The following is a 15,690-nucleotide window of genomic DNA, read 5'->3' on the forward strand; positions in this document are numbered from 1 at the left end:
AGGGTCCCTTAAGAGAAGATAAGGCTGTTCCTAGGGGAACTTGCAGTAATGAAATAGGGAATATAGTATAGAAAGACCTGTTACTGGGCCAGGAAGAGCTCTTTTTCAGGTTAACTATCTCTTGTAAGCCCACCTTAACAAAGAGGACTGTCCTTGTTGCTTCAATAGAAAGTAAGGTCACAGATGGGGGTTGCCATACAAACAAGGTCAGAGGAATTGTAGACAAAGTAGATTTCCTTTAGCTTTTTCTGCTACCTACATTCTAAACCACACCGACAAGTGGGCATCCAGACTCTCTTCAAAAATCTGTAGTGAATGGAACTTCCTTTCCCCCATCACACTCCAACACACCTCTTAAGATATCCCATTCTATTTTGGGATGGTTGCTTCTTTGAAACCTGTATTCATTGCTCTTAATTTCTGCCCTCTGAACACAGCAGAACAAATCTAATCTCTTTTCCATCAGAGCCTTTCAAATATACAAAGAGAGCAGTCATAACTGTCCTAATTCTTCTCTTCTAAATATATACAGTTCTTTAAACAACTGCTTCTATTGCATGGTAGTAGTGGTGGTGATGATAGTAATAGCTAACGTTTATATAAAGGTTACTGTGTCTCACATACCATGCTAAGTCGTTTATAATTATTATTCTATTTGATTCTTACAAGAACCCATGGAGGCAGGTGCCATTATTATCTCCATTTTACAGGTGAAGTCACTGAGACAAACATAGGTAAAGTAACATGTCCAGGGTCCCACAGTTAATATCTAAGACCAGATTTGAATTCAGGTCTTATATTCTTCCTTTTTGAAGCTTTGTTGGAATCTTTACTGATAGCTATTCTTCTTAGATTGCATCTGCACAGAGAAAAGTAGACACAAATATATTATATGGGTTATAATTAAAATAGCATGATTTAACATGATGTAAAAATGGTGATTTTCTATCTGTTTGTGGAGGAAATCTGGAGAGCTTGAAAATTTTTGATCATCTTCCCAGAATGCAATCTGACAATTACTCCCAAGATGTTTCTAATGTGTGTTGTATTTGTTGCCGATTATCATAATCATATTGATGTGATTTCTTCATTTTAAAGAGAAGGAAACTGAGTCCCAGAGAAGGATTTGTCCAAGGTCATATAAGAAGCAATATCTGATAATGACAAAAATAAAAATGATAATAATACTAGAATTTAAAGGTTTGCAAAGCCGTTGAGGTTTTATCCTAGAAATAACCCTTGGAGGCAGATACTGTTATCCTCATTTTACAAATGATTTAACTGAGGCATGCAGAGACAAAGCCAGGATTTCAGTGAGTCAGTAAACATTTTTAAAATACCCACAATGTGCCAGGGACTGTGCTAAATAAAAGGAATTTTTAAAAAGATAGTTTCTGACTTCTCAAGGAGCTTAAAATCTAATAGGGAAGACAGAACACAAAAGAAAATTGACAAGGTAGGAGAAGGAGGAGGGAAGGAGAGAAAAAGGTACCTAGCATGGGGTATGATGGCATCCATTTCAAAGGAGTGTAGTCAAGTGGGAAATGAAGAGATGGCTGACCTGGAACCCTCTTTAAATGGAGGGTTTGGGAAGAATTTGTATCCCACTTCCAGTAATTCCCATCACAGGTTGATTTTCTCTATAACATTAGATATGCTCTTGATATATCAAAAACATTTTTGATTTTTTAGAAATTGGATGTCAATTTATCTTCTAATCTATCTCTTACTGACTTTAGTAAACTTAAATAATGCCACATGGAGTTTACGAGGTGAGAAGAGTGCTGGTCTTGAAGTCAGAAGACTTTGAATTCAAATTCCAGCTCATACATTGGCAGTGTCACCATGGACAAGTTACTTTATCTTTCTAAACCTCAATTTCCTCATCTCTAAAATGGGGATGGTAATACTTGCACCCTTGTCTCACAGAATGGTTGTGAGAAAAAACTTTTCTTCAAAATGTCATGTACATGTGGATGAATGTTTCAGAATGTTGATTCTTAAGTCATTTGCTTCAGGCATATAAAACATTCAGAGTCTGAATTAGATTGTGTCAAAGGAGAATGTGAAAGGGAGGTGTGTAAGTCATCAATCAAGATTTAAAATTATCATTTAAAAATCTCCTTTTACTTTCGACAAACTTGAAGACTCATGAAATACAATAGACTGCAGCCTTGAATTTCTGCCTTCTATTTTGCATGCATGAGATAGTTCTTTCTACTTTTCTCTTTTTGCAATTCTTGGTAGGGGTAAGAGTGACCCCTCTGCCAAGTTTCTTCCCTGTAAAGGTCCAGGAGTGCCAGCTATTATGGAGCAAATGGAGTGTGCAATGGGACTTAACGCTACTGAAATGAGGAGACCTTCCCTTTCAGACACTTGAGTCCCACAAGGGGGCAGCTGCTGAGAATAACCTTCTTGCCTATTGTGCAAACATCTGTAAAGGCTCTGCTGACAACAATTATAGCTTCTCTAGCTCTACCCGAAGCAGCTGAAAACAAATGCTGTTGTGCCTCTTGAACACAATAGTTCATCTCCTTGAGGGCTGGGTTTTTGTGTGGAATTTGAGGCTTACTGTTTTAGATTCCTTTGTTTCAAATACTTTGGTTCTCACTGCCTTCCTCCTTTTTCTTTTTCTTCTCCCTCTTCATTTTTTTTTTCTTATTTATTTCTTTTCCCCATGCCAGGGCGTCAACAATGACTCCTCAGTAGATCCCACAAACATCAAAGGTCCATGCTAACTAAGGTTGTTGTTCTATGGCACAGAAAAACAGGGATGCTGGGCAATTTAGTGCCTTTCCTTTCCTCCTGGCAGTTCAGTCCCTCGAGGGGGCAACTGCTGAGAATAACCATCTTGCTTACTGTGCGAACATCTGTAAACAGGCTGTCGACAGCACTTATAGCCTCTCATACCCTACCCAGAGCTGCTAAAATCAAACTGTGTAGCTCTCAGTGACGATAAATTCTACCCCCTTCCCTGGCCCCTGGTGCTTTTCAATTTTGTCAGGAGAAAAGTGACAGTGAGTAATAATTTATTCACATGTCAGGAAATAATTTGAAAAATGTCAAGGAGAAAAGAAAAATAGGGTTGAAAAGGATTACTTTAAAAGACTTGAAGTTCGGTGACTTCTCCTCCCTCCTTCCTACCCCCAAATGCCCAGGATTTGAAAGAAAATTTGAAAGTTATGTGGATAGATGAATAGAGCTATGTGGTTGACAGAAAATGAAAAACACACTTGCAACAATCAGCCAAAAGAACCTCCATCTTCCCATTTCACCTCCAGGCAATTTTAATTATCATTGTCTTACTCTAGCATGGGAGATTGAGGAGAAGCCCACCCAGCTTTCCATCAGAGGGCATTAATTCAGAGTTATTCCTCCAGTGATAGTGAAAAGTGAACCAGGCACAGCCTAAGGAAAGCAAAAAAGATTTTTTAAAAAATGAAACAAGGCTGAGCCCCAAAGGCATGGAGCTGTGGCTGTGGGGGAAACATTTATTTCTAATTGATGAAATTAGATGTGGTGAGCTTACAACCTGGTTGTCACCTTTAGATTTTAGCCATTCAAACACATCTTTTGGATCTTTGTACTTGAGCTGAGAGTTGGCAGAAACTAAAATTAAACTCATTTTCCTATTTTAATTTTCCTTGGAAGATAGGTCAGAAGACAATGAAACACTGAAAGACAGGTAGAATATGCTTCCCACTTTTGAATGTTGAATCTTTAATACATCTGTAGATAAATGCCTTTTTGTTTCAAAGTCAAATCCTGTTTATTAATGAAAACCTTTAAAAAAATACTTGTCATAGAGCTAAGAACAATCAATCATTGATGCACTCTTAAACAGCAAATGACATAAATCAAGTTCTTAGGAAAATGCATTAGCCTGCCTTTTAAAATATTATTTCCTTTATGTGAAATTTTATGGGTGAGTTTTCTTCTACATAAATCAGGGAAGAAAAATATATTCTTTGCTTCAAAGATCTTGCTTGCTGACTTAGACTTATCAATAGATTCAAAATGTATCACTCAACTTTTCCATTTGCTCAAAGAAATGGTTCCAAAATCTAGAATTGGAAGGGACATCCAAATGCAATCTATCCCTCTCATTTGAGACTTAGTAATGTGTTAGAATGGTAACTATGAGCTAACCACATTTAATGCTATAGTTAGAGAGACCCCTAAGAAGGAGTTTGGATTACAGCGTTCATTGTATTGGATTGAATTAGAAATGTTCTTAAACCCCGAATCAGGAACATTTGGCCATATCCGTGAGTGCTCTGTTTAGTAATTTAGAGCAGCATTTGGTCATTTGGGCAAATTTTATTAGTGAGTAAGGGATACCATCTCTTTCCAAAAGAGCCCATAATAAGTGAGTCTAATATGATGAGCCAGAAGAAGATATTCTATTCCAAATGTTAACTTATAAACTGAAAATGAGGAAGAAATTAACTTCTGCAGCTTCCAACAATTTTTATTTTCTGTCTCTGAAACAAACAAATGTCCTAACAGGACACTGACAGAAGAATTTATCTCAGATTTCACACTCAACTCTCTTTCAGAACATTCCAACTGATATATCACCGTCTTTAACACCATTACTATTTTTTGAACCCCCACCTACGACAGGTTGCTGAATAACTAAAAAAAATTAATAAACATTAAGACATTTATTTTATTTCAGTTGTCACACAGAAAGGATAACTTTGCTCCTTCCCAGATGTATGGGCTCAATAGTACACTCTTACCCTACTAATATTCTAAAATCCAGGAATTTGTCAAATAGTGGATTCTAGTGCTTTAGATTAAGAAGTTATTTAAATTTCAAAACCTTGGCTCAAAATGAAAAATAAGAAATACATTTTTGGACACAAAGTGGAAATTTGTTTTACTTGATTATGTGTATTTTTTATAAAGGGCTGGTTGTTCTTTATTTTTTTCACCAATGTTGAGAAAGAGTAGCAAAAAAGAAAGAAAAGAAAAAGCATTTCTTTAAAAGAAATGCAAAGAGAAAAGACCAGACAAGCAAGATAGTTTTGAAACCTACCAACTTTTATTATACTTATTTTATTTATTAATTTTATTATTTAATTCATATTTAATTTTTATTTTCCCTCATTAAGATCATTTATAATTATATTCAACAAGAAAAGCAAGTTCTGCATAATAAAGAGCTGCAGTTTTATGCACCATTTTTTCTTTTACATGCATATAGAAATGCCCAATTTATTTGGTGTTTGAGTTTAGTATAAAAATAAAATCTAAGAATTTTTAAATTCCAAGAATTTTCTTAGTAGAAGAAACTCAGATTTGGAAGTAGGGGATTTGGAATTTCTGATTGCACTTTTGCCATTTAATATCTGTTTGACCTTATGTAAATAGTTTAATCTTTCCTGACTCACTTTCTAGATCTGAAAAATATGGAGGTTGAACTATATGGTCTCTAAATGTGCTTCCAAGTCTAAATTTATGGTTATAAATCAATATAAAGGGAAAAAAAGCATACAAAGTCCCTAATTTAGTCAACTACTAAGCACTTCCTTAGCTTCTCTGGAAACAAAGAAGAAAAAAAAAACCCAAACCCAGCATCTGCCTTCAAGGAGCTTATATTCAAATGAAGGAGACTACGTATTGGCCTATACAAAGTCAATATAGATCAGATAGAAAATAGATTTGGCAGGGAAAACATTAACCCCTCCAAAAACCAAGAAAAGCTTTCTGGAGGAAGTGGTTCTTGAGCAATTTAAAGCAAGATAAGGATTACAACTAATATAGGTGAAGAGACAAGGTATTCCAGGCTTATAAAGACAAAGAAGATGAGAACATGGAGAATAGCTAGGAAGTCAACATAACTGCAACCCCAGAGTTCATGAAAAGACCAGAAAGAGAGGAAAGGACAGGTGCAATTTCTTTAGCACTCATGGATGTGCTTTTGGGGTGACTGGGAAAATGGTAGTGCCAACAAGAAAAATAAGAGAAGACAGAAAAGGAACCAATGGGAATTAATTAAATGTTTACCAGTTTCAGAGAACCTAATTTAAGGTACTTCTCAATGTGTTACTATTTCTGAGAATCTCTTTCTGACTCCAAGCTGGCCATTGACCATTTGTATTATTTTTCAAATTTAGAAATGAAAATGATAATATTCTTATTCATTTCATGGTAGATTACCATCATTCTCAAATAGTGTACATGTAAGGGGAATACTTTGAACTTTTGATTCCTTTTAAAATATTGGTATCTTGACAGTATTTTTTGAGAGAATGTGTTGGAGTGGAGAAAGCACAGAAGTTGGAACTGCTTCCAGAGCCTAACTCCAATGCTCTCTAGTTATGTGACCTTGGATAGCTTCTCTCTCTGTACTGTAGTTTCCTCATATGGAAAATGGAATTAATTATGCTTGAACTACTTACCTTACAGAGAGATATTGTAAGGAAAACAATTTAAAGTAAAGCCTGACTATATAAGGCAGTACAATAGAGAGGGAAAGGTTTTGGATTTTAAGTCAAAGATTCTCGGTTTTGCTACTTGCTACATATCTAACCTTGGGGGAAATCACTTTCATTTTAGCCTCAGTTTTTTATTGAATCAAATGAAAGAATTGTGCTAAATCAATGATGTCAAAGTCAAATAGAAATGGGGGTCAATAAATCAGATAGAGGGATGGATACCTGTCAATAAAAATATTAATAATATTTTATTATTTTTTTATTATTTTGGTAAATTTTTTATTTTTAATTATTTTGTAAAAGTATATCTTAATGTTGTTCAGGCTACATTTAGAGGAATTTTGCAGCATTTTTGATATCTGTGAACTAAGGCCCTGTCCAGTTCTGAATTTGTGCTTATATGTGATTGTGTTTCAGAAATGGAGTATAGCAGTTCAGTTCAAAACTATAACTACTTCCTCACTACCGAAAGAAGAAATTATGAATTAGGTTAATTTGCCAGATAGAACAGAATAAGAAAAAATTGCAAAACAAGAAAATGCCTAAATATAGGTACATTTCAGTTTATATACAATTTCCCTAGACTATCTGACAATTATTAGCCCATGGGTAGGTCACGCATTTTTTTAAAGATAAATTCATTCTTGAGTATTGTAGAAATTAAATAGCTCAATGATGAAAAAATAAGTTTCTTTCATAGTACTAGTTTAAGAATATTTTAAAATCAACAACATAGTATTGATAACATGAGAAAATATGACTATGAATGAGAAATTTGAAATTTCTGAAGATGATACTTCAGATAAAAATGTTCTTTGGATAGATACTCTAAAACCATGTAACTATTTCAAACTATTTGTGAATATATAATGTAAATATGTAGATAAGCAAACATACAACATACATGTATCCATGCATATATAGTATGTATAGCTATTATAATATGTGGTCTATATAGATATATGTATATAGTATCTTGTATATAGTATACATATATTATGTAACCATACATGTATCACATATATGGTTCAACCAGTCTGATGCTAGATTTCAAGGTACACCCAGCTGATCAACCTATTGCCATCCAGAATATTAATATTGTTTCTAATTCTGAAACATGAAGCAAGTGCCTTACTACAGGCAATTGCCCCTGCTCAGAAGCAAGCTGCTTCTAAAATATCAGGGATGCAATTAGAGTTCAATCCAATGCAATCCAATATATCCAATAAACATTTACAGAGTGCCAGGTACTGTACTAAGCTAGAGAATACAATAAAAAAGACAAGCCCTTCCCATGAAGAGAAAGGTAGCAAGAAAAAGTAGAGGTGGGAGGATCAGGAAACCAGGGAAAATTTAGTTCTGTGAATTTGTTGTTTTTTTTTGTCCTTTGTTCTCAAAAAGGACCATGACATTCAGCAGGTGATTCCACCTTATGCAAATAAATGGGACTAAAGGGAAAGAAGGCTGTACAAAATCTCCATTCTCACTTTCCCCTTCAGAGCCATGTGGGTCCAGTGGCCAGATATAATAAATTAGGATGACTGGAGATGGCCCTGGATGCAGTGGGAGACTTTGATTCTTTTAAGCTAAGTTGTTAAAACCAAGCAGAGCATCTGGTACAATATGGAGAGGTACTGATGTGGTTAGTGGCAATGAAGAGAGTTGTGGGAACCCCCTCTGGTGACATAGGACTAACATGAAAAGAATTCACGAACCTGAAAGTTTTGACTGGCAAAAGGGAAGTTTACTGTTGGCTGAAAAGCCAGTTTTGCTAGGAAGGCAGACTTCTTAGTGACAAGATCCTGGCAGAGAAATAATAAAAGGTTATCACTGAGAAGAAGGTCTCTTCATAGTGGGCAGGAGTCCTGGTAGGCAACTGTGCCAAGAGGAGAGGTGCCTTGGCAAAAAATCCTACTTCGGATTTCTGCAAAGATTTGAGTTTAAATTTGTCTTTTATAGGAAATCTGAGACTGGGGTTTCTATTGATTGAGATTCCTTCAATGTTGTCACTGTCCCCAGGCCTAGATCTCCAGCTGAATGAGACCACTTAAATTCGAGCTAAGTAGGAAGTGGTCCTGGGCTAACCTTAATGAAACCACTTAACTGCCTGGAAGGGTGGATCTCTGTCAGAGGAGAGCTCTAGAGCCCACCCCAAAAGTCAAGGAGGACAGTTTCACGGTTCACCCCCATCAGTACCAGTATTCGTCCTCTACAAAGGAAGGTACCAGCCCTCCAAACAGAAAAAAAAAGAAGGCTGACATAGTCAAAGACTGAGTTAGCAGCATGGTGATGAGTTTAGAAATAATAAGCTGAATCTAGGAGGGAAATCTTATTTCCTGCAGTTGAAACCAGACAGGATAGCAGGTGCAAAGTAGAAATCTCAATTATAGACATTTCTCTGGTGGCTTTCATGCATTCAACTTCATCCTTTCTCATCTCCTTCTACTAGTTTTTAATTCAAGTTTCATCTTCCTTCAAGGTCTACTAAAGTCCTATCTTTTGCAGGATGCTTTTCCCAGTCATCCTAAATCTTAGTGCTTATGAACACTGTGAGATTATTTCCAATTTACCCTAGTTGTTTCTTATTTATGGATGGAGTTTGTCATCTCCATCCCCATTCCCACCACTTTAGATTCTTTGAGAACAGGGTTTGTGTCTTTGCCTTTTTTGTATCTCTAATTCTTAGCATAGTGCCTAGCAGACAGTAGATGCTTAATAAATGCATGTTCACTTAACTTGTAATGTTTTATGCTGAGGGCAAAAACAACTACTAACTAAAGTTATATAACTTTAAATGGGATGTGATATGCAATGTATTTTACAAACTTTGTCACACATAATTATCATTAGTTATCATTATTAATTGTTGTTTTTGATATAATATTCCCCTTCCTCCTGTTGGGAAAGGCCCCAATCTAACCAGACTGCATCACTAGTTTTCAAATGTATAAAAGTGTCATGATTAATAAAATATAAACTCATTTAAAAGCATGACTGAATTCATAGAAGCTTTTTGTTGTCATGTACTTTGTCAGTCCTTGGATGACTAATAGTAAAACTACTTAACATATAAGAATTCTTGAATATTTTTGATGACATAAAGGATGTCTTGTTCATACTTGAAAAGGTTGTAAATTACTGCTTAGGAATTTTAAAATATTTATTCTAATGAAAGAAATATGTACATTTAGATATATAACATATATTTATAGATCTCTCTCCAAAAAATAATACCAGTTTAGGTAGATAGTAGAACTTCTTGCAAAGGGGTAATATAGAATAGAAAGGAAGGTTAGTCAGGTGGTAAAAATTTTTTAAAAAAGCAGTAATGTTAACAACAACAATGAAAAAGCAGAACTTAGTCAAACAATCTTTTCAATGTTAATTAGAAAGAACTGAGAGATCCAGAAAGGAGTTTGGTATGAAATAACAGAATTTACATTCAATATCACAAATTCATATTTAAATAACTTTTCTTTCCTATTTTCTTATAGGACCAATGCAAGAAACAATATATGATTTCTGGAGAATGGTGTGGCATGAAAACACAGCCAGCATAATCATGGTGACCAACCTTGTGGAAGTGGGAAGGGTAAGTTGGATTTGTACCAAAGGAAATAATCAAATGTTTTTCTAGTTACTTAGTTGGATTATCAAGTAATAAATAAGGCAAGTATTTACAGTACCACATGTACTCCTTAAAATACAAACTATTACAACTCCTCCTCCAGCTGCTGCATTGGGCTATAAATTATCTTTAAATACAGCTTGCTTGCCTTTGTTGCGATGGCAACAGACAAGAGAACTATGCAAGATATAAAAGCCTGGCTGACGTTGGGCATACAAAATCACCTCTAAGTACAGTATAGATGTTTATTGTTAGGTATCAGACCTGAGGGTGTACCACATTAGGAATGTAATGGAGAATTTTCCAATTCTAAGAAATAGGACTTTAAGTTGGAAACAGTATAGGGAGATAACCAAAACTTTTACTTACTCAGGCAAATATTTTGACCATTTCTCCATACCTCAGTTCTAGGGACTATAAATGAGGTTGAGGGACTTTCCAGGATTCTGCGTTGGTGAGGGAAATTGTACTACAGTGTGTGTGTATGATCACTGGTTTTGTTTATCCAGGAAACCTTGAGTGGTCACTGTAAACTATGTGATCTTGTACTTCCAAACAAAAAATGAGATGATAAATTTTGTGAGACTACCAATGCTTTAGTTTAGAATCCATTGAATGGAACATATCTATTTAATTAGGGGGAAAGAATTAGGGAAAAAGCATCATAAGTGCTAATATATTGTTTCATCAACGATATCAGCCAGTCCTTTCTATTGATCTAGCCACTGGAAGAAGGAACCAGAAGTAAATATAGCTATTAAGTCCATTTTTGTGTTTAGCATTAAGAGGAAAACATTGTTTATTTACATACTCTGCCAGACTGCTTAAATGTGTCCTAAACTTGTATCTCTCTGTATTTGCATTTGTCATTTCCAGTAGAAGGAAAAGATTCTTTTCTATCCCACATCAGTTATGAGTATCCAACCTCATTTATAGTCCCTAGAACTGAGGAAAGGAAACTTTCCTCCTATTTCAAGTCCAAATTCAGATACCACTTTTTTCCTTTTCTGTTTCATTCATGATTATCAATTAATCAGAAAGCATTTAATAAGTATTTACAATATGTCAGATGCTATGCTAAGCTCTTGAGATAATGAAACCGTTTCTGCCTTCAAGAAACTAACATTCTTATAAGGAAAGACAATACATACACATGTAAATGTATATAAAATAACTATATAAAATATATGCAAAAGATAATTTGAAGAAGACAGAATTAGCAGTTGCTGAGAAAGGTTTCATAAAGAAGGTTGCTGTTGAGCTGAACTTAGGAAGAAACTGGTACTTCTAAGAAGCAGACAGACTAGAAGAGAAAAAGAATTCCAAGCAGGGGGACTATCTGTTCTCAGGCATGAAGATGGCAAATCCAGTTTTATATGTGATGAGTAGCAAAAAGACCAGTTTAGGTAGATAGTAGAACTTCTTGCAAAGGGGTAATATAGAGTAGAAAGGAAGGTTAATCAGGTGGTAAAGAATTTTAAATAACAACAATAATAAAAAATAATGGTAATAATAGTATTTATATAAAGTCTGCTATGTGCCAGACACTGTGCTAAGTGCTTTTACAAATGTCACATTTGACCTTCACAACAAGTGTTGGAGATAGATGCTATTACTATATATATATATGATTTAATTATTTAGAAAAGGGAGCAATTATTCCAAAAAGAGGGTCATATGTTCTGACCTGACAACTCCCAGGATGTAAAGATCTGTAGCTAAAATTTGTACTGTTCTTTTGTGTTCAAAATATGTTTAAATGTTCAAAAGAAAAGAAAAAAAAAGAAATGGTCTGTCCCCTTTAAGCAAAATCCCTGTTAAGAATCAACTTTGACACTTCCCTGGAAAGCAGTAATATTAACAACAACAATGAAAAAGCAGAATTTAGTCAAACAATCTTTTCAATGTTAATTAGAAAGAATTGAGAGAGCCAGAAAGGAGTTTGGTATGAAATAACAGAATTTACATTCAAACTGATCCAAATCCAGTACTTTTACTCAGCATTCTAAGTTATATTTTTGTTAAATAAAATGAATAAAAATGTTATTTTATTGTGGTTAATGGTTAAGTACACAGTACTAAAACACCAAATATACAGTTTATAATTCTGCCTCTATAATTCTTGTGTGACCTTGGATAAGGTTTTCTCTGGATCTGAATTCCTCATCTGAAAATGGGAGAGTTATGAGAGATTATTTCTAATCTCCAGCTCTAACTCCTATTACCCAAGTCACTGAGTAATAATAATTAGTAACATTTATATGTGGCTTTGTGGTTTGCAAAGTGCTTTACAAATATTATTATATTTTATCTTTATAAGAATTCTGTGTTGTAGGTACTTTTTTATCCCCATTTTACAGAAGATGAAATTTAAACACACAAAAGTTAAGGGATTTGCCCTGAGTCATACAACTAGTTAGTGTCTGACGCTCTATTTGAACTCAGATCTTCCTGGCCCAGCATTCTATTCACTGCTGTTCCTAACTATCATTTTTATCTCCTTCCTGCAGAAAAAGAAATTGTTATTGAGAGAAAGAACAAAAAAAGACATTTTGTCTTAAGACTTAGGAAAATGCCTGTCTGACCTTGCCGAGATGTATATTCTTCCTTGTTTCAAAATCAGTTTTAATCTCATACTAGAATTATATAACATTTAGCTAGATACACAATCTTTGACAAGGGAAGAGGAGAAGGTGAAGAAGAAAAAGGGCAGGGGGAGAAAGACAAAAAAAGGAAGAGAAAGAGAAGAAAAGGAGGAAAAAAAAGAAGAAGGGAAGAGGAGGAGGAAGAGGAGAAACATACCAATTTGAAAGTATAAAGAGTCACTCTTTCAAAAAGAGAGGAAACCATATGAATCAAGCAGAATAGGTTGAGGTGACCTTGCCCAGCCCTCTCTCATTTCAATCGAGTTCATTTGCATGTCGTGGCATCACCTGTCTAATGTCGTGGTGCTCTTTGAGAACAAAGGACAAACAACAACAACCTGAGAGGAACTAAAAATCAGTATGGTGTTGTTATTATTGTATACCTATAATATAAGGACGTAAACAGCCCATGATAAGAAGAATCTTGTTACTTTCATAGAGTTGGATATATGGCTATGGATGGACAGTCAGTTAATTCTAATTTTTGTTTAAGAAAAGGAGAGAAGTCAGAATGTAATAGTGAACATAGGTTCTCTTATGTTTTAAATATACCATCAATTACAAAAAGCTACTTTTGTTTTTCCCCATCTCAACACCAAAGTCATTAATGACCATAGAAATCTATGTGTGCTGAGAGTTGGCTCTTATTAGCAAACAGCTACTATGCCAGAAAGAAGGTCATGGATTTATATGGGAGTTAAAGGGGTTTTGATTTATGTTTTTAATTTCTCAGAGACAGGTGCTGAGTATTTTTCCCTTAAAAACAGATGTCACAGAAAGAATATTTTTTGCACATTGTCACTTTTAAAGGGCTATAGGTCAGGCTAAGGAAACAGCCAAGTGAACAGTGATCTTAAAATTCAGAACCACACGTATGTTGAGAACATGAATTTTAGCAAAGAAATGCAAGATTAGCAAAGAAAACAAAAACATTCCTCTCTCTGTCTGTCTCTGTCTGTTTCTCTCTGTCTGTTTCTCTCTGTCTGTTTCTCTCTGTCTCTGTCTCTTTGTCTCTCTGTCTGTCTCTGTCTCTGTCTCTTTGTCTCTCTCTCTGTCTCTGTCTCTCTCTTCCTCCCCCTCCCCCTCCCACAATTGGAGTTAAGTGACTTGTGCAAGGTCACATAGCTAGGAAGTATTAAGTGTTTGAGATGAGATTTGAACTCAGGTTCTCCTGACTTCAAGGCTGATGCTCTATCCACTGCACCACCTTGCTGCCCCCATTCTTTCTTTTTCTACTTAAGTCTTTGATAGGTAAGCTGGGTCACTTATGTCAGGATGTGACCTTACTGCTCTTCAGAAACTGTTTTACATAATTCTTAAGGAATCAAAGTACATGTCAAGGAAAAAAAAATTATCATCCATTTCCACAAAGATGACTAGGATAATAAATATATTAATAATAAATATAATAAACATATTAAACAGAAATGTTTGCCATCTGAAAGGTATAAACAAATATAACATTAAATTTCACTAATAGGTTAAATTCACATATTAAGTTAATATATTCACCTATATAATTACCTTTTTTTAAAAAAATTTGACTAATTTGCTATAAAGCAGTGACTTGGCTCAATGGATGAGGCACTGGTCCTGGGATCAAATCCAGTCTTAAAACTTATTAGCTGTGTGTCCTTGGGCACATCACTTAACTATTTGCTTTAATAAAGAATGGCAAATCATTCCAGTATCCCTGCCAAGAAAACTTCATGGATTATCCATGGGGTCACAAGGAATTGGACATAACTGAACAACTGAATAATTGAGCAACTGAATTTTAAAAACAATGTTTGTTGCAGTAACTATTGAGAATACTTTCTTCTTGGTATCAATGATTATCATATATTGATTTTGTTATAAAGCTACATAATAAAACTAAATTACATTGGTAAATTTTACTGTTAACATCTTCCCTTTATCACATAATAGGACTAGAAAGGGCTTTAGAGCTCATCATGTCCTGTCCCTTCATTTTGCAAATGACAATTAAATGACTTACTCCAGATCACATAGTAGTAAAAAGCCAAGCTGAAATTCAAATCCAGGCCTAAACCAGGACTCTTAACACTACATCACACTGTCTGTCATATGAAATAAGTCATATGTGTTCAGTACATATCCATAGCATTTTAAAGAATTTTGTTTCTCATCAAATAAACATCAAATCTTATATTAAATTAACTACTTATAGGAACTTACTATTTAAAAAAACTCTGAAGTATCCCTTTGATAAAGGTAGGAGAAATAGTATAGTATAATGGAAAAAAGAAGAAATGAGTTCATTCTTGGTTTTTCTCTCTTTTCCTTCATGTCTTTGAACAAGTTACTCTTTCTATGTCTGTTTCTTCATCTGTTCAAAAAAAAAGGTTGAACTAGAATCAAGATTTCATTATCTGGAACTTTTGAACTTGGTTTTTAAAAAATATTTTATGACTATTTTATTGTAATTCATTTCCATGATAATTCTATATACCTAATTTTATACATTTAAAAGCATTATTTTGGAAAAAGGTCCATTCAGAGGCTTCCAAAGGGATCTGTGTCGAGCAAAAACCTAAGATCCTAGGTTTTTGGATCTTAGGTTTTTGCTCGACACAGATCCCTTTGGATTCTATTACTGAATGATCTCCATTTCTCTTTCAATTTTAAGTGCTTTAGTACTAATATTTCTTCACAAGAAAAACCATTAGATTTTTGCTTTTTGAGTTGTTGTACAGTGGGGCACATTGGTAATTGCTGCTGAATGGACTGTCAGTTTACCCTTGATACCCTAGATACAACACTTCATCACTGAAAGCACAAGCTATATTCCATTCTTATGATAAAAAACACTTTTGCTCAAAGTAAAAGACAAGTATAACACTTAGCTGAAATGTCAAAGAAGACTTGTGAAATAAACACAAAGACAACCCAAAATTAACTGCCTATTTTTTATACATGTCATTTTGCAGGGTGCCAAGTTCATGGTGAG

General features: G+C 34.6%; 1 protein-coding gene across 6 annotated transcripts in view; it reads left to right on the forward strand.

Moving 5' to 3' along the window:
- The window catches only part of PTPRM (protein tyrosine phosphatase receptor type M), a 966,854-nt gene that overhangs the window by 887,545 nt on the left and 63,619 nt on the right, over positions 1-15,690 (forward strand). For all 6 annotated transcript variants that reach the window (XM_051970436.1, XM_051970437.1, XM_051970431.1 and 3 more), the window contains one exon: positions 9,941-10,038. In XM_051970436.1, the coding sequence (XP_051826396.1) occupies positions 9,941-10,038 (98 nt within the window). The remainder of the gene's footprint in view (positions 1-9,940; positions 10,039-15,690) is intronic.

The sequence above is a fragment of the Antechinus flavipes genome, chromosome 1, assembly GCF_016432865.1.
Source record: "Antechinus flavipes isolate AdamAnt ecotype Samford, QLD, Australia chromosome 1, AdamAnt_v2, whole genome shotgun sequence".
In the NCBI taxonomy this organism is placed as follows: Eukaryota; Metazoa; Chordata; class Mammalia; order Dasyuromorphia; family Dasyuridae; genus Antechinus; species Antechinus flavipes.